Below are 20,562 nucleotides of genomic sequence, written 5' to 3' on the forward strand. Positions count from 1 at the left end.
CTTAAAACAACAAAACATATTTTTTATACATTTTTTAATGCTTCATACATGTTTTAAATAGTATTATATAAAAAAACATGGTTTATCATATTAAAATCATGGATTAAATATATTTTAAACAGTTTCAGACATGTTTAAAACATGATTTTTATCAACCCTGAGCAGGATACCACTCGTTTCCATCCTACAATCGATATCGTCCGTTATACGGAATCCGCACGTGGATGGGCTTCGACTTCGCTTATCGAATCGCCGGGTACGGTCCTGAGGTAGGTTGGTGGCGGAAGCCGCGACACAAAGAGGTACCTCTCGCCGTCATCCACGATGGGCTGAAGTCGCGGTTTCGCTGTTTCGCTTGGCTTATCGCGCGACGCAGCACTCGCGATTAAAGCGCGCCGCGCCATCGCCGACGCTGTCATCGTCACCATCGACCGCATCGTGAATTCGTCTCGCGTCAGCGACACGACGGTTCACAGGGGATACCCGGGGTATCAGACGCTTTCCCGAGGGTGGGCGGTGTCAGGTTAGGTTCCCGTCCAAGGGTGAGTCTGACAATTTCAGAGCATTAACGCCAATTTCCATATATAATTAGTTTGCGTCTTTTTGTTTAATTGATTTGCCAATTCTCGCTGAATAATTTAGAAATTAGAGACATTATACAAACAGTTATGGCTATCCAAGTCTGATCAACAATGAGTGACGTTAATAGAACAATTCTGCGTCTTTTCCGATGACAAGCATTGCTTTGTTTACATTATGCTTTTTCCGGAGCAGTCTGCGCTTTGTCTTACCTTTTGCATCTTTATCTTTCTTTTTGGAAAAAATTTGAATTTTCTAGTTGTCAGAAGAAATCCTTAAATTTTTTACTAATTGTTTTCAAGTAAATAAAATAAAATCAGATATGAGATAATCGCATATATGATTGAACTTAGTTGCTTTTCATGTTATCTGTTATTAAATTGACAGTTACTACTTTATCGGCATAGTTAACATTATGGTATATTTCTAAAAAGATTACGCTATACAGCTATAATTAATTAATATTTTATGGTTTGCATTATATAATTTAAATAATGTCGATGTCGAACAGATTAATCTAGATACTAATCGTTTATTTTAATAAATAATTAGTGATTAATGTAAAGCATATAAAATTATGTTAAATGTTAAATATTATCTTTGATCGTTACGCAGGATTTTGTTTAATAATAACTTTTATGCTTACTAATAATTCTATATATTACGTCTTTACTGCTTTGCTACTTTTAAACCTTCTACTGTTTCTATTAAAATAGGATGTTTTAATATTTTAGTAGTTTATTAAGTATATTTTAGACAATCTATAATTTGCTTGGAATTTCAAGATATAATAGAATTCTATTCATAGCTTTATATGTTATACTTTTCGTGGTGTGTTTTATATCTCTGCGTGTCTGTACTCCTGATATTTTAATATTTTTTTCTTATATATTAAAAGGGCGCATAAAATTATAAATAGTATTTATTCTTGAATTCTGGAATGAATATAAAATAGACTTAAGAACGAATATAATAATTATTTAAATTTTCAACAATTCCGTAATTCCATAAATTTAGTAATTTCAAAATTTTGATAAATCCACAGCAAATTAAATAATTAAAGTAAATGTTTTCTTATAAAATACATTTTTTACTTAAATGCTTTCTGTTATATTGGACACATGATGCGTTTAAAATATAATTTTAAATAAGCTAAAAGGAACTTTTTATTCTCTCGTTTCTTGAGCCTCGCACGGTTTGGTTACGCACGATAGCAAGCGACACGCAATCTAATCCGCAATTTTGCTCGTTCTATTCTCGCATGTATCTGGACCGCTTTGTACCTGTGAAAAGGGCGAGGTTCGCGATACGTGTTTCAGAACCGTAGCTTGAAATTAATTCCAACGAGTAGTTTCACTTTGAGCTCACTTTAGATGATCTGCTTTTCATGTATTCAGAATTTACGATAGAATTTTATTTATAATTTTATATACCAAAATTTAAAGAATTAGAAATATATTCATATAAAAATATTAAATTATACATATATCGAAATACATAACGTATGATATTATAATCGAAATCCTATTTTGAAATCTGATATGAATTATTTGAAGAATAAAAAAAAATTTAATAAAATAATTGGAACATTATTTTATAAAATAATAATAACAACGATATCAATAATAATCATACTTTTGAACAAATATTGTTCCATTTGAAAATAAAAAATTATGTATATTATTTTAAATAAGTATTTATTAGATATTTTTAAATTAAAAAATGTACATTATTTTTAAGCTTTATATCAAGCACATTTGAAGTCTTAGAATCGCAGAAATTAATCCTTTCAGTACCCACATATATTATACATTCATTTTCAATGGTTTCAAATCATATATTTCAAACTAGTAAGGCAGGGTTTTGCATTCAAATGCCATGAATGCAGCTAGACTTAAATACGACCGTCTAATTTTCCGTTTATGATTTAGATATATGTATGACAATTATAAATATCAAATATTCACATAATAAGAAAAATTATTAGACTCATTCTGAATTAAGGAAAAAATAATTAATTGCTTTCTACATTCATAAAATTTATTTAACTCAATATATAAATGAAAATTCAACAATTTATTAAAGCAGGTCTTAAAATAAGAAATACGTACAAGAATTGTCTTATTATTATTTTTTGTATTACTAAAAGTAGCGCTTTAAACCGAAGCAGATGTTTTTTAGTTCGCATAATTCACATGACATAAATATGCAATTACAAAGAGAAAATATAGAGATTATTAAAAATACATAAAATTAACGAGATGGCTTTCACTGTGTATGAAAGTACATTTTGACATCAAATTTAGATGTATTGCTAATTCGCCATCTTGAAACGGAATGTACTAGAAGCCAAAGCGTTCTTGTTTCGATAGAGTAACGAGAAAGCCGCCAAGCTGGCAAGTCTAACGAGCTGTGTGTCGACGATGATGGATGACGAGGAACAGGAAGAGCTCCGTTGCACCGGCAGCGATGTCGAGATCGAGGAATACACCGACACCGAGGAATCGCCATATGTCCCTTATCAGGCAGGCGGCGATAAGCTGTTCGATACCGATCGCGAAAATTGGCAGAAGCTCCGTTTTCTAGCCACTCTCGTGTCGGTTGCAATATCAGTTACCGTTCTCGTTATCAGCTATCCGCTTTATCTCGAGAGCGTCGCCGCTGTCTCCAGCGCTTACACAGGTAGACAGAGACATACATGCACCTATTTATGCACACACATACACACACACACACACACACATCTTTACGGATTGCACCAATATACGGAGGTACACATGATGTCTAAATTAATGTGTAACGCCAAATTGAGTGGCCAAGCCCGACCGATGGATCTCGCAATTTCGAGATTTCGGAGTTAAATATCTCGGGGATCAATTTCTCGGGATTGCAATTACTGCAAACAATTTATTTATGTCCGCGAACATTTACCATGCTGCGAAATCTACGCGCATATCTCTTGGATTCTCATCATTTCCAAAATTACAGTTCGCTCTGGCTGATATAATATTACAAGAGAATTACATAAAACATGGTAGTATCTAATCTCTCTCTTTAAAAAATATTTACAATATATATTTGCTAAAAGTTACAAACAAAAAAAAACGAAATTTAAATTAGACTTCAATTAGATTTTTTTCATTTCGTATAATTCTCTACTTGTAGTTTTATTAACCGTGGACTCATTTATTTTTTAACATATATATTATTGATTAAAACAGAGTAGAAATATTTATTCGATTAGAGCAGAGCTAAAATTGGACGCCACTTCAATTACACGGTAAATTCATTAATATTGGCGCTTTAATTAATTTCATGTCGCTGTCATTTTGACTTTTTCGCTTTATTCGCGGCAATTTAATATCTTTCCAAATCGGCCTTCGTGACTCTTGCAGGACTCCTTTTCACTGCCCTGTGCTCCGCCTGTATTTTGGGGTTGGTATACTTCGCCGTGGACAGAGTGTCACCGCCGCCGCCGTTAATACCGAACAGCATGCGGATTAAGATCCCCCGCTGTGGCCTGATCAAAATAAGCACTCTGTACGCCCTCTCAGGAATCCTAATCACTCTGTCTCTCGATAGGAATAGGGTGTTGTGCCACTTACAAGATCCGATAAAGGGCATTACCCTCGTCTTCTCTCTCGTCTATTACTTCTTCTTCTGTCAAAAAAGTGAGTGCTTTAGAATTGCATGTCATGTTATTGTTATTTTATCAACGTTTTATCATAATAAGCAAAATAATTTACCATTCATGTAATTGCATTACACAAATGCCAAATTATTTTATTTGTTATGATAAGCTAAAACGTTTTTCCGGCGAAGCGTGTATTAAATGGATGTAAAATTTTAGACTTAATATATTTATAGTACGTATTATTGTTTTATATTTAAATACTTATACAGAAAATATTAATTCAGAAAAATGAAGGATTTATTGAGAATAATTCTGCGGTACAGAGTGTTAGCCTTAGAAATAATGAGAAACTATTTTTGTAATTAATTCTTTTTAATTCTAGAGTGTGATAAATTTTACGTACAAGTTATTGAACGAGTTATTGAATATTAATGAACAGCTATCCTTTCAATAATCATTAGGAAGTCCCATTTGTCATATTAAAACAATTGGAAACAAACTTTTAAAACCTTTTCCCCTGATAATTAGAGAAGAATTAGTGAGCGTGATTTCAATATTTAAGTAATTTTGTGTTATTTTATTATTATATACTGTGTTATGAAAAAACACACGATTGAATTATATTCCATATCATTTCAAGATTTCTGATAGTGTGCTTATTCTTTTTTTTCTTTTAAGTTAGTAATGAAGTTATTTGTGTTTATAAAACTCTACGTTTTTTATATTTTGTTATTAAAAGCATGAAATATATAAAAAGCTTAAATTACATTAATTAAGGGTGATTAATTTTTTTGTACGTAACATTTATAGATCGATAACAATACTGTATTATTCAATAGCGATAGCATTCTAGACTTAATTGCATCAAGTTCCAGAAGTTAATGAAAGTGATCTATTTTCTTGTACGTAAAATTTATTTATGCACGTATCAATAGCAATATTAAAACTCAATAGAATTAACATTCTAGAGTTAATTGTATCAAACTTCGAGGATTTTTTAAAAATAATTAATTCTTGTTATTTTTCGAAATACAATTTTTTTCTAATTGCATGCAGATTTACGGAATTCCATCCCCCTCGAATGTTTTCAGTGATGAGTCTGCAGCGAATATTCTCGAGCACAACTATAATAGTAGGTCTGTTTATAAGCGTCGATTACGGTCTCTGCGATGAGTTTCGTTGTCGAGGAAGAGAAGTTTCTTCGCACACAGCCGCCATGAGAGGATCCTGGGGTGTTCGGGCGGTTTGGACGTTCGTTTACGTGGGCTCTCTCGCCGCCTTCGCCATGTTCTTCACTATGCTTGAACGCCATTACACTACCGGGGTAATTTATCATCGACATTCTTGCGCAAATCGTAGTTTATTCGCTCACAAGACCCGTGGGATCTCCGATGATGTATCGACACAATTTTTATTAAACTCAGTTTCGAAAGAACTTCTAATTTTAACTCTCATCAGAAAAGATTGAAGAAATAGGATTTTTATTAAGTACCTAAGGAATACGTCAAGGAGAAAGTCTAGATGATTTTATAACGTTATGAAAGTCGAAATGATTTTTTTTATTTGATACAAAATTTAATTTTTGTTTTTCGATATTAAGAATCAAAATAAAGTCACTTTGATTTTTTGTGTGTCTTGGGTAAAAGAATAAGAAATATGTTTTGAAACTTTTCTTTTATTCACTAATTACGTAATTCATTAAAAGGAGCGCCATATTTATCGCAGAACATTTTTATATGTACGTTTTTTTTTTCTTGGATATTTGCGGATAAACCGATTTCTTATTTGACGGATTAGTTTTTCGGTCGTCGGATTTTTCGTTTACATCTTCCTAACAACTGGTTTCGGTGGAACGAGTGACATTCGTGATTTTCCGTTTCCAGCAACAGAACGTGTGCCAGATGATGACAACGCAGCACAATTCTTTCCTATACACGGTGTCCCGTCTAGTGTCTTCGCGTGATATTCGTCGTCGTGGCTCCGAGGAAGAGGGTGGCCGACTCTTGCACGTGACCGATCCGGATCCCACGATAAAGCCAAAAAGCTATCCCAAGCCACCGGTGATGCAAACCCTTTTTTACATACACGTCATTGCTTTCTTCGCCATCCTGACGCTCTGCTGGCTCGACACTTTGCCCGGTGTTGGCAGGGTGAGTGGCATAAAAAGAGACGTATCATTTATCTACTATTATCAAGTCAGTTTTCGGAGGATTTTTCTTAGGTCAAATCTTTAACAGTAAAAATTTTCAATTCTTTACATCAACTTATCTTAAATTTGCAATCAATAAAAATCTATATCAGAGGAGAAAGTTATCTTTTAATCTTTAGAGGATCGGAGGCCCTTTTAAGGACTTTGAATCATTTTAATTAATTTTTTGGAATTTGTAGTGTTTTTGCAACTCATAATTAGCTCTAATTAATGTCCGCATATATTTTGGAGAGTAGGGCACTATAAATATCCCGGCACACACGTTTCTCGACAACCGTACCATACACGAGACATTATTTAATGAAATTGATTTTATTGCGTGGACATAATTTACAGCACTAAAAAAATGGTTTTATATACATTATTTGTGAAATTTTTACTCCACAATAATGATAGACAATTATTCTAACAATATCTAATTATATTTAGTTAAAAAAACAAAAAATAAAGGATGTCATTTTTATCCGGACCGAAGGTCTCTTTAGGGATTTGACAGTATAGCGCCAACTTTTTCGCCACTTAACCCCATGACATTGGCAAAAAAAGTTCTAGTTCTTAAAGTAAAAAAGTGATTGAAAACATGCCGGTCCTCAAAAGGTTAAAATTGATATAATGTGTTTTCGTTTTATTTATAATTGTGGATTTTAATTTGGATTTTTATGACATTTTTACACGACTGTGTAAAAATAATTATCAGAATAATTAACTCCGAATTTTATTTCATCAATCACGAAAATAAAAAATTACAATAATTTACGAAAGTTAAATATTTTAAAAATATATTATTTATTTATGAAATACAAGTTACATTTTCAAATATAAATTTTTCAAGATTTTTAAAAATACATTTCAAATGAAACTGTTAAACTGTTACACATAACGTTATTATTTTGATAATATACATAAAATAGAAAATATAATTTTTTATTTTTGGCTATGAGTTGGCAGCTTTCCTAGAGAATATTAATTAAATATTTATTTAAAAAAATAATTTTTTAAATGGCGTTTTAGGGTCTGTCACCCGTTGAACTCTATCGTACTGTCGAACGCGGACTAATATGCCACTTTAAAGGCGGCAATCTATGCGCGAACGTTTCCAGTCACGGGTGGACTTTCTTATTTGCGTATGTTATCTTCGCGATCTCGAGTCTCAACTTCCTGTCGTTATGCGAAAGCTCGGTGTTCAGCGTGGCCACCGCTACCGTTTCGCTTCCGCTGTCTGGTATCTGGTGGAGCATTTACAGGATGGACGTTGGTTTACACGGGGGTAAATATCTAAATGAATGGTGCATGAAGTGTTGTAGCTTTAGCTTGAATTTTGCAACAATTTGCCTCGTATTATGCGATATAAATATTAAAACGGATAACAGATGTTAAAGCAAAAGCTAGTTCCGTAGAGAGATACGTGAAGCATGGTTCGTAAGAATTTATTTTCTGGAATATAATCTTCTAAAGCAGGATATTCTCTCTTAATTGAGTTGGGATAAATTTCTTTCAGTTTATTTGAACTTATTCCTTTTTTTATAAAAATACAAATAATTACATATTAGACGTTCTTTTTATAGATTAGATATCCGGATTACGAATTCTCAATTTCAATTAAGAATTAACATGTTCCCTCTTACAGTTACATTATTACGAATTCGTTTATGAATTCCTTATAAGCACGTGTCATTTTCTCAGACCTGCTTTCTGTAGATTGCCTAAGTAGAATATAGAAATAGTAATAATATAAAAAATTAAAAGTAAAGAGCGGGCTAATGAGAGTGGTAGAGTTTTCTCGTTAAGGATTCAACTCATTTCTATTCTATGATTATTGCTGAAGATGACTCGAATGTCAGTCCAAATTAAATAAATTGAAAATTTACACATACAAATTTGCGCAATGCTTATATCGCTTCACTTTCATTAGCCCACTTTTTACTTTTAATTTTTTAACATTTTCAAAAGTGCGTACAATTTTTAAATTACTATTTAAGATTACCTTTATTAATTGTCATAATATTATAATATCATAAGAACATCATCATAATTTATTTGTCACTTATAAATTTATTTTTAAATATCAAATGATGACGTCCTATATGATATCATTAACTTAATTAGGACTCTGTATTTTACCTAGGCATTTGATCACGTAATTGCAAAAACCGAAGTACTGAGCCTTTAAAAGATTTCTCTTGAACAGGTTTCATCTCCTGGTCACCGGGAGTAACGGGCGAGCTGATCTGCGCCTTGCTCGGTCTTCCTGTCGTGCTACTCGGTCTGGGCCTGCTGGTCAGATCGCACTTCAGAGATACACAGCTTCCTTACCAAACTATTCAGCCGCCCGACATTCAGCCGCACGAGGCCTGTCACAGATGAATCACTCTGTAGCACCTAGCCTGGCCTCGCGACGAGGTCGACACCACGTGCGGTAATCCACGAAAATGAATTCTGATCGATTCGACGGGTACGACGGTAAACCATTGCTCTTACGTCGAATTGATCGGAACAAACGATATTAACGAGACAAATTTCACCAAGCCGGGATAATGTTATTGTTGTACACTTGACAGATATATTTTGTCAACTGTTCCCAGATGCATTGATGCTCTCCCTTCGACCACGAGGTCATCAAGGTAAAATGAATCATAAAATGATCTTCGATTCGTATATGCACATTCTGTCGATTTTCGTGCAAAAATATATCGACAGACGGTTGATTCGGCGTCAGTTAATTCTGGCTGTAACGTTTTCTCTTTAGAAATAAAGGATTAGAAAAGAATTAATTTAATCCTATTAAAGAGAATGAGGTAACCGGACTCTATAATACTCTATATGCCCCTACTAGGCTTTACAATTTTCTTTTATTTTTTGCTGACTCCAAAATTAAAAAATTGGTGATTACATTTAAAAGAGGGAAACATTTCTGAATGTTAATAAAAATTATGAGACATTTTGAAACATTTATATAGTTGCAGTAAAAATTTAAAAAACGTAGCATTCCACGCATATTGAGTACACGTGACATCCAATATGACCTAAGTATGTTTCCCTCTTTTTCGTAAAACAAAAATTAGAAAAATGAAAAATAAAGTGATCCATGTTTTTTATAAGATTGTAAATTATTATCGACATATTGACATGTTTATTAATATATAAGAATACACAAAAACCGTTTCCAAATTGGACTTATCTATTTATTTCCACGATGTTTAATGGGTGAATTAGAATTCATGATTTGAAATAATAAAAATATAAAAAAAAAATTAACACAATCGATATATGTACACTCAGTTACCTATAGTTGGTCATATTAGTTCTACCTTACAAAGAAGTTTTTCTCTTTGATTATAATGAAAGCTTGTGGCGAAAATAATAAATTAGCTATCTGGTGTTGTAAAGTATGAATATAGAGTTACAACAACACGACTGAAATTAATAATCATTTTTTTGTAAGAACTGGAAAGGATACGGGCTATAGTACGGTTATAGTTACGGGGGGGATAGTGAATAAAGCGCGTTTTAGTGAATAAAGAAGTTTCACACTTCATAGATATATTATTTGCGCGACGTCTTCTGCGCTTGACTCCTACTACCCGTATCCTTTCCAGTTTTCTTTGATTTATAAGGAATCTTGGTTAGTTTGATTTGTTATACATTTTTTTGTAGTTATAGGAAGCGATTACTTTCCTACGAAATATTACATCACGACTATGATAGTCTGGATTTTCTTTACTGATAACTAAATGAACAAATTAAACAATAAACTGATTCAATCAAGTCAGATAGATAATCTGCACAAACTATTACTGTTACCTGTTGAATTAATTGTGTAATTACTCGTACTTACAAACAGTGAATAGGGCGTTTTGAATACACGCTCCATATTGGGTCCGGTTACCTTAATTTATTGTAAAACGGTCTATTTACCGCTTTATTTTATTAAATAATATTTATTGTAGATATAAATTTAATGTCAATATAATTTAGTTGAGACTAAAATTCTTATCGTGAAAATTAAACTAGTGTCAGAATTAGTTGACATTGTTAACGAAAAGTCAGCCGAAGATTTTCTGAGCGGTATTTAGTATTTTAAATATGCACTTTACGTGCGTGCTCCCGCAAAATTCATTTCTACGAACGCGGAGGAATAGCGCGCGAGCATTTGTGATAAGAAAAAAAACGCTAATTATATTGATAATTATCCCTTATACGAAGAAAAGAAGGATATGATAGTTGCGCGGGGAAGAAAGGAGAAAGAAAGCGATCGATGTTTTCTACATATTTGCCAAACGAGAACGTTCGCGCTGTTACGCGAGCGCGACAACGTTATAGCCAATTTATATTTTATTTTGATAACGAGATGTTTTATATATTTTCGAAGAAGTTCAAATTACACATGTTGAGGACTGGAGTAATGAGTGGACGAGGCAAAGGGCCCAAAAAAAGTATGTTTCTAACTACAAACTTGCATGCACAAGAGTTAAGAGTCTTCCAATCTTACTTGACTTCCAAACTTCAATGTCGTCACTCTCGAACTTGAGTGTTTTTGAAATCAGAAAATGAAATATATGGACGACCAATTTCGAGATCATATTGATTAATTTTAATGATCACTCAATTAAAATTCTTAAAATATTTGGAAGCATTTTTTCTTAGATGCCAAAATGTGTATGTTTCTCTGGAAATGGACCAAATAACAATCATTTTTCAATGATAATTTTGTTATGGCAATGAATCTATGCGAATCTACATACTGTAATTATTTGTCTAATGCTTGTTTCTATCATGTAGATTAACTTTAATCTGGATTCAACTTACTCTTCATTTTTCTCTGATTCTTATAATTAAAAAAAAGATGAGTTAGTTGAAAAAAGAGATTAAACTGCATTGATACAAGTCTAAATTAGAAATATTAATTTAATTTCATTTAATTAATGACATTTGCCTAAATCAGACGTTAATTTAATTTCACTTAATTAATGACATTACTGCAGTCCAATTAGTGCCAATCAGATAGTTAAACTCTGTTAAATGTCCTATGGATATTGGCTAAATGATACTACGGAGATATCGCCAAGTAGGGAAATGGATACTGACACTCTCTTGACGAGTTGAATCTTGGGAAACCGAGTTATGTTGGAACCCAAATCTCCTAGAGACGTTCTAAAGACATCCAAAAGACATTCTATAAGGACGTCTCCTGGATATCTTTCGTGCTGTGCGAGAAGCTTAGCTTCAATTCGCACGCAACATTTGCAACTCTGTGCACACGGATGTAGACGACACTCCATCTCGCCAAAGATAGTTTGGGAAAGAAGGTTCACTTACGGCTAAAGTCGCAGTTTTCAACTTTCATGTTGGGAATAAAATAATAAAGTAAATAAGCGAGCGACTGAAATACGCTCGCACGCGTGCGTGCGTGTGTATGAGTGTGTATTTCCTCTCTACTATGTTTCCGCTAACATCAGACAGTTACTGTATCAATAACTTAAGCGCACAAACTGTTACGAACTAGTTGGGTCCTGGCCGTGCACGTTTAACTTGCGTTTTCCCTGCTGTCAACTTGTAAAACTCGTCACGGCATCCACGGAAGTTTCCAAATAACGTTAACTACCCGTTTATGCCGCCGTTAGCAAAAATTTCTTCCATGTATCTTCCTCTTCAGAGTACCAATTACATATATTACCATCTTTTTAATATTTATAAATTTGTTACCTTCTTATTTCTCTATTGGATTACAATAAATATCAATATTGGCTCTTATTTTAAGTTACATTCTCTTTCAATATTTCAAGTTTTCTTTATGTATATTATCTTTTACAAAATTGCTTTTACCGTAACAAATTGATAATATATTTTATTATGACATTTTTCTTGAAATATTTATGATGTAATTATAAACGTTTTATATTTATATCTTTTTGGCTAATTTTCACTTTATTAATCAGTGTTTCTTTTTATTAAAAAATTTAATAATTTTTAAAAAGTTTATAAAAAATTAGAATTAAATTAAAAATGGAAGTTATTAAATTTTGTAAGAAATTATTTTTATAATTTTTTGCTTTACTTTTTCCCTCTTTTATTTATTTTTATTCCTTATAACCACGAAACATCTGTCGGTCATCCCAAACTTTTATGAAAAGTTCTCTCTCTACTCCCTGTCTTCGTAATTCCTTCTCCTCCGAGTGAAATTACTAAATAATCAAACTTCTTTGAAAGAACAAAAAGGAAAATCAAAAGTTCAAAAGCGGCTCAGAGCGATCTTACAGAATGAAAAAAAATAAAAGAATATTCGTGCCAAAAACACATTCGAGTCTCGTGTGACTCGACTTAAGCTAATTGTAAGTATTACCGCGCGTTTGCATAGTGTTTGCATTATTACAATATTTCGGTATAATAATAACGATAATGAGATAATAACAATAGTAATAATAATTTGTAAGTGTCGTTATTTATGTCAGGTGTCGGATCGCGACACGCGGCGTAGCTCGTTGACAGCGATTATTGAATTCAGGCTGTAAGTTAAATAGATAGTAAGTCAGAGGAAGATATTAACTTTGTTGGAAGTGTGTCGAAGTATCGTATTCTATGGAAATGGAAGCAGCTATACGTCCACATTTTTTACAGTAGCAGTAATGGCATTTTAAGGGAAAGTAAATAACAAACTAACGGCGCTGACTGAGTGCAACGATAATAAAGTTAGTACGCCACTCTCCTTGTTGCAATCAGTAGTTTCGTCGATAAATCGCTAAATGTCGACTACCGCTAAATGTCATAGTAGTAGCCTTCGTAATGAAGTTGAATATACTCTCTTGTGCTGTGTCTAACGTAAATATAATTAATCAGAGGCTTTTGGTGCAGGAAAAAAAGACCGGTTTATGAACTTTTTCTTTAACAGAAAAAAATCTGTAACATCTCTTTTTATTGTATATACCAAAGGCCTGCTAGTTACATCATTTAATTTCCAAACAAAGTTTTTGCTTCATTCCCAACTAATTTTCTATTCTCCCAGATTCAATTATTTTTTGCGAAATTTCAAACAATTCCTTACTGCGCCAAAGTCCTCAATTTTAAACATGTACAAGAACAATTTCTGTACTTTATACGCACATATATATACATATATTTGTTAATTCCTAAACGAATATGCGGCGTGTAGCATATAGAGATACAATTTATTTATAGATGCCAATATATATACGTCTCACAATTAACATACTCTGTATACGTACAAGAGTTCAGATGAAGGAATTGAAGTGCAATTTTAAAAATTGCTAGACTCAACATTTCCCCCCCGTACGTCCCTATTCGATTCCGGTAACGAGACTGAAACGAAGGTGCAAAATTCGTGTTGCGCTATTTTAATTATATAATTAAACATAGAAATGCAATAATTAAGTCATATTAACTTTCTCTTGTCAAGACTCCGCGCACTTAGTCGGTTTTGCAAATAAATATTTATTACTTTCTATTTTGATGTATTCCATTGTGATGCAATATTTCGCGTCAGTTTCGCCTCCGTCTTTCGATGTACGTCGTATTAAGTAAAATCGCCTAGATGTAAACAATTTAAACAATTTAAACAATTGTAAATTATTTCGCAAATTGTTAATCTCTTTGATAACGCGTACTTGCGTTTTCTATGTAAATCGTAATACTTTTGATTAATATTTCTTGCGAATTTCTATGTGCTACATAAATTCTTGTGTCTTATCTTCAATATTTTCAATTTTTTTTATACGATATAAGAAAGCTCTTTATAAAAAAAAAAAACTCCTTTTTTTCTTAAAGGCAAAAAGTTTGAATATTTATTATATGAAACAACCTTTGATGAAATGTTTTAATGTATTAATTTTTATAACAAGTGATTATGTATTATTTTTATTATCATTACATTTTATTAAATTATAATTATTAGCGATACTTTTTATGACTTATAGATGACACAAGGATTTTTATGGTCAATAATATAAAATATTATACAAAGCGTTACTAAATAAAAAGTAAGAAGTGGAATAGCAAGTTTTCCGACGATGTCAGAATAGTAGATAATAGACGACTGTGTCTTGTACTGCATTCTCTTCAGATCTCAACGCTTTAATGCGATTTTGTTGATAATCTTACATATATGGTGTTTTCCTGATAAAACATCGCGTAAAATTTTGATTATAAAACCTTCAGGGGGAAAAGACATGTGTGTCAGTTTTAGAAAAGAAAATGTGGCCATTAATGTTAATTAAATTAATAGTTTCTTAAACACGGAGACGAATATTGTAAGCAATAGATAATCATTTCTACACAATGATTCCGTCGTTAGCTATTGTAAACACGTTAATATCCGCGGAAAATACGGAAAGCTAACATTGCATTATTCGTATATGTATGACTGTTATCGTCTTCTATGGCTTTGTCGAAGACGTAATCGTAATCCCCCTAGACGTAATCGTCGTAATTACGATAATTCAATCGTGCCATTGTGAATTGTGGATAATATCCTAGTCGTCCGATATTTTGCTTGGGATTTGTTAATGACGCATGAGGCGTCAAATTGCATAATTTTGTGAAAGGTAATATATAATATATATATATATATATAATATAAACGAGAAGCTTCGCTCAAAATTGTGATGCCGTCACCGCGGTATCGCCATTGTAAGCATTTCCGGCCGTGGATATGACATATTAAATGTGTGCTAATATACATATATATACTTATGTAAAAAGTCATGTTATATCTTTTTCCTACCCGAAAAATACATTAGTTACGATTAATTTTGTCAACGTCAGCTAATAAATTGATTAACTTCAAATCTATTCCTGTCGGCTTTATAATTAGCTTACTGTTCTTGTTCTTAAAAATACTGTTTAGAGCTAGTAAAGGTAATTTTTAACAGTTTTTAACAATTTACGAAGATATCTTAGGATTCGTTCCACTTAACGTTCGCAATGCTAGCATTCATCATTTTATCCTTGTTTAACATTTGATGACAACAAGGCTGGAAATGATATTATACAAGCGTTGCTAACATTAAATGGAATTCTTAGTTGTGAACATGTAACCCCAACTAGTTTTATTTTCACCGATTTTTTGTGTATATATACATATTTTATAATTTACAATATTCATTTATATTCATTTTCACCAGTTTCTTTGTGTGTATAAATATTTTATAATCTACAATATTAATTTATTAACAACTACATCTTTTTAACTACATCTTAACTTTCACGATAATAATTAGAATATCACATCTCATGTAACTAACTTTACTGTTTATATTATTTTATATAACATTAATAAATATATTATATTAATATATTATATTAACGATGTTAGAATATGCTGTGAATTATTCTTCCGCAACATGTAATCTAATAATTGAAATACAATTTTCCTCGTTCTTTTGAATAAATTTTAGATTACTAATGCTTTTAATTTGATATAAAAATAAATGACTTTGCATAAAATATTTATGCAAATCTAGAATCAAAGCCGTCAGAGCTTGCGGGCGGTTAATCTGGCTATTTTGTGCAAGTTGCCTATCCTGTCAGACATCTTTTTACCACCACGTACATAATCTTCGTATTGTACCTCGGCAAGCGTCTCAAAGTTCAACTTCTCCATGATCCGTTGGCTGAACGTTGAGGCGGCGATGGCAAAAGCCACCTCCGGTCGTACGTGCTCGTTAACGATTTTGTCGGCTATACAGATCTGCTTCAGCTTCCTGGTGCGCAAACCCCGCGCGACCTCGAGACTTTTCTCCGTGATCTGCCAGCCGATACCGCGCTCTTGACATTTTGAATCCGTGCCTATGTAGAAGATTTCCATGGCACCCCGCGCGTTATACTTCTCGAAAACGTCTACTTGCGATTCTATCTGATAACGTAAATAACGTGATTCAGCATACTTAGAGCATAGTTAGAGCGATAAGCTTAATGGAATCTGCTGCATGCGTGTTTCTTAGATTAGGCGATTACACAGAGAAAATATATACATATACTATGTTCAACTATTAATTACTTTTGTTTCCCAAATATTTCAAAAGTTCATATATCCGCAAATCCAGAGAATGGAAGTAACTCATTACTTGTAACTGTAACTTTGTTATAGTTACAAGTTACTGTTTTGGTAACTGTAACAGCAATAGCAACAGTTACATTTTTTTGGTAACGATAACGAATTTTACAGTTACTTTTATCGTTACTTTGCATACGATTGGACACAAGCCATTCATAATGCTTGAGATTAGAAAGCCAACCCCTATAGACACCCGTCCTGTGATTAGTGGTCGTCGATTTAAAAAATGTAACGGAAAAGTAATGAAAAGTAGCGGCATGTAATGAGTTATTTTTTCTCAAATAACGATAATTGTTCTCAAATAACGATAACTGTAACAAGTTACTTTTAAAAATCGGTAATTAGTAATGATAATTTGTTACTTTTTCTATACTTGATTACGAGTAACTTGTTATTTTTGGAAAGTAACTTTTCATTTCCTGCGCAAATCTATCATAAATTCATTACAAGCATCAAAAATTTATTTAAAATATATTCTAAATCCTAATAAGTTCAATATTTCAAGATTATTATAATAAATCAAGATTACTAAATTAAAACAAATTCAATTTGCTTATCATATTAAATTGTATTTTTGATAAATTTTTACAATATTCTCAAAAAAAAAAGTTATTGTTTTAAGTACGTGATAATAAATTTTCTCTAAAATTTATAACAACTACATTTTAAAATATCAAGAAAATATTTTTTGTTAAAGATAACCGTTACTTAAAAGAAAAAATAAACCAAGTAATCACGTTTCTGTAATCCGATCTACGAAGCTTATCATTATTTATGAAAGAATTACAAGATCTCAGAGGTAACTGGAACACTTGTATTGACATTGTTGATTGCAGCGTGTATAAAATATGATATAAATCATGGACTTACGCCATCGATGAACTCAATCAAATCCCGACACGAGCGATGCTTGATGTTATTTTTTACAAAAAATGCAAAGGAGTCCTCTTCTTGCTGGGAAGACATCTGAAAATGTAAATGGATATTTACAAAGATTGACGAAATAAAAACTAATATAAAAAAATAACTATAAAAAATAACAAAATTAATTTTCCTTCACTGTGACAAATTATCTTTATTTCAATACGCGTCGTACACGAACATGATGGAACATGCAATATCTTCTTTATCTAGAAATTATCTTTAAAACCGCCTTTCCGATATTGCGATCGTTTATGATACTGAAAGAAGTGTCAATTTACTGTCAAATTAATCCAGCGCAGGTGGATCTAAATCGCTAAAGTCGTACGAATCGCGGCGAATTTATCAGACTATTTATCAGACAGCGGTAAAATCGACAATAAAATCTACGACGTGCCAGAAATAAAATCATATTTACCGAGTCGATCATATATGCCAATATTTAAGCCCGCGCTTTTTTATATAATACTTGCATGTAACTTGTTGAACGCCACGGCGACAACGCGATCCGATCGATCGACAGCAATCACCGTGCATCCGTCTTTAATGACCTCCCTGAAGACCAACTGCATCTCTTCGGCAGCTCCGGGATCCTCGTACATACCCATGCCGATCGCAATGCACTCCTGCCGCATGGAATGCTGCTGTACGATCAGAGCATCTTCGATTCTGTCCTTACTAAGCATCCTGAATTCGATAGCGCCTGAGCGATCGGTACCGAGGCAGACGGGCATGATGCGTTACACAGAGATTCGACTGGAAGAAACACTACGACATCACTATAACTAATCGATACACGCGCAAGTTTATCACGCTTGTCTTGCGCATCCCGTCCTATTTTTTTAAATTAAGCGCCGTATCCGATTCAATAAGAAAGCAAGAGAGGGAGATCCTTATTGTTTCCTGATTTTCTTATCCCGATTCTGGTTGAGTTGGAACGAAAGTTCGTAGTTCGATTTGCGTTTATTTGTGTCATATCCACATGTTTTTAAAAACATTGATAAATATATTAATTGATAGAGCAAAGTTTTAGCTTAGGAATCTATTTTTTTAATTGCGATACGATGATTTTTAACAGAGTTATAAGCAATCAAAGTCAAAACGCACCTTTTATTTAATCTGCGATAACATAGTAACCAAAAATCTTAAGAGAAACACATTTTTAATAATGAACGATTTTAAAAAAAATCGGAAAAGTTTAATTTCGGTTTAAGTTTTACGTTAAAAAATCGAAAATTTGTGCAAGTTTAAAAGTAAATGTTTAAAAATATCAAGCAAGTGAGAGTAATTCCGTATTAATATTTGCGTTATCTTTTTTCAATATGTTTGTGTATTTCTTGCAATGCTTACATTGAATTCGAACGTTTTGGCTCACTTCGAGTCATCATCAGTGATGTACATACTAATTATTTAGATCAAAAACCGTCAATTAGTCCAAATTCTAATTGATCCTAAGTGATGGAATATTACGGTAAGTAAAAATGAATAGATTACAATTGTATAGTTCAAATGATTCATCCGTTGAATGTGAGAATGTGGTTAAAATGTGCATATCAAATTTGTGTGGAATTATGTCATTTTTAAACGTCTTACGACTATCCTCTACCACGCCCAAGCAAATAATAAAGAACAAATTCAACTTATGGATCCATAAATAAGATCAATCGCTCGGTGAATAAGCTGCATTCCGAAATCTATTTAAAAAAAAGTATTGCAACCTTTGAAGCCTTGTACGTTAATACATCACTGATGATGGCTTGAAATGAGCCGAAACATTTGAATTCAATGTAAGCATTACAAAAAATGCACGAACATATTGAAATTGAAAAAAGATTATTGCGGAGTTACTCTCACTTGCCCAATATTTTTAAACATTTACACTTTTAAATCTTAAGAGTCTAAATACATTCTTTTTTTTTTGTAAGTTTTTTTGGCTTGTGACAGGCTCATAAAGTGAGATGAAAATTTCCCGTTTTCCAACTCGTTTTTTCTTTGTTTAAAAATTATCAAACTCACAGAAACTCAAGTGGCGTAGTAATCTTTCGAAAGTAGAGATTTTAAGCTTTAAAACCGTTTTTTAAATTTTGTTCAATTTTAATGAAGTTATCGCTGCTTAAATTTTGGCTACAAACTTTGTTTCAATTCATATGTTAGTATTCTAAAGCGTAAATTTTAAAATTAATACTTTACATTGGCTGTCGCAGCAAACTTGCGATCGACTTGCGATTACTGTAACCATGATTAAGAAAGAGGCGAATTCTTAAATCTTAAATATTTTATCAAGCGAGACTTGCAGTATAAATTATTGCACAAACTTGAATAGAACGAAGTCTTATATTCAAAATATTTTAAATGCCAATTGCAAGCAACCGAAGTTAAAAGTTACAAGAATAATATTCGAAAAAATTATAGAAAAATATCTGTGAATTCAGTATTTCACTGTTCTATCCACATTTTCAACTATTTCACGATAGATGATTACAAACACTCGCATTCTTTGTATCTGATACAAATTTTTTATATTAATTCTGGAGCTATGGAGAAAAATGTCATTGAAGGCTGAAACAGGAAGAAACGGCAAACAGGGAAAAACTTCACTTTGAAGCACAACGAAAGCGATCTTACCGGATCGAGATTCACGAGCGGTGTCTGCTGTTGACGGGACGCCGGGATATCGCCAGGAGATAAAAACTATATCGCAAATCGCTCCCCATTGTATACATCCCGTTTGATTACAGGCACTATCGTACTCACGCAGCGATTTAAGTTAATAACCGACAATCTCACGTAAGCCGGAGGCTATCTAAGCCGCTGGAAAGCGTCATGTTAACTTCCTCATTATCATTATCTTACTTACTATCACTTTACTACAGTGGATACGTAGGAAAATTTCGCGTCTTGTCGCCGATAAATCTCTTTTTGTGAAAATGAAGGTGAGATACAAGGTTCTGATTATACGAGATTTAATTTATTAAACTTCTGTGAAATAGATTTGATTTTTAGTCTCTTAATAACTGCTTACAATATGCTATCTAACTGTGATGTCTAGCTGTGTGTCTAGCTGTGCACAAATGGCTGTGACAATCTTGCAGTATTTGTGCAATTTATTTTTATGAATGAGTGAAGCTTGCTTTAGATCTATAATATAGATAT

The 20,562-nt window shown here is 32.6% G+C and overlaps 2 protein-coding genes across 2 annotated transcripts; one reads left to right on the forward strand and one right to left on the reverse strand.

Moving 5' to 3' along the window:
• Window positions 1–390: 390 nt before the first annotated feature.
• Window positions 391–9,321, forward strand: LOC108749900. The gene is made up of 7 exons (XM_018488922.1): window positions 391–542; window positions 2,952–3,261; window positions 3,975–4,250; window positions 5,305–5,537; window positions 6,097–6,363; window positions 7,434–7,689; window positions 8,611–9,321. The coding sequence occupies exons 2-7, from the start codon at window positions 3,003–3,005 to the stop codon at window positions 8,784–8,786; spliced, it is 1,467 nt and encodes a 488-aa protein (XP_018344424.1). The 5' UTR covers window positions 391–542; window positions 2,952–3,002; the 3' UTR covers window positions 8,787–9,321.
• Window positions 9,322–15,761: 6,440 nt separating this feature from the next.
• LOC108749927 lies at window positions 15,762–20,200 on the reverse strand. The gene is made up of 4 exons (XM_018488961.1): window positions 20,035–20,200; window positions 17,883–18,165; window positions 17,359–17,454; window positions 15,762–16,287 (listed from the first exon to the last, which is right to left on the reverse strand). Exons 2-4 carry the CDS (start codon window positions 18,141–18,143, stop codon window positions 15,907–15,909), a joined length of 738 nt encoding a protein of 245 aa, XP_018344463.1. The 5' UTR covers window positions 18,144–18,165; window positions 20,035–20,200; the 3' UTR covers window positions 15,762–15,906.
• Window positions 20,201–20,562: the final 362 nt, after the last annotated feature.

Source organism: Trachymyrmex septentrionalis, unplaced genomic scaffold, assembly GCF_001594115.1.
Source record: "Trachymyrmex septentrionalis isolate Tsep2-gDNA-1 unplaced genomic scaffold, Tsep1.0 scaffold32, whole genome shotgun sequence".
NCBI lineage: Eukaryota > Metazoa > Arthropoda > Insecta > Hymenoptera > Formicidae > Trachymyrmex > Trachymyrmex septentrionalis.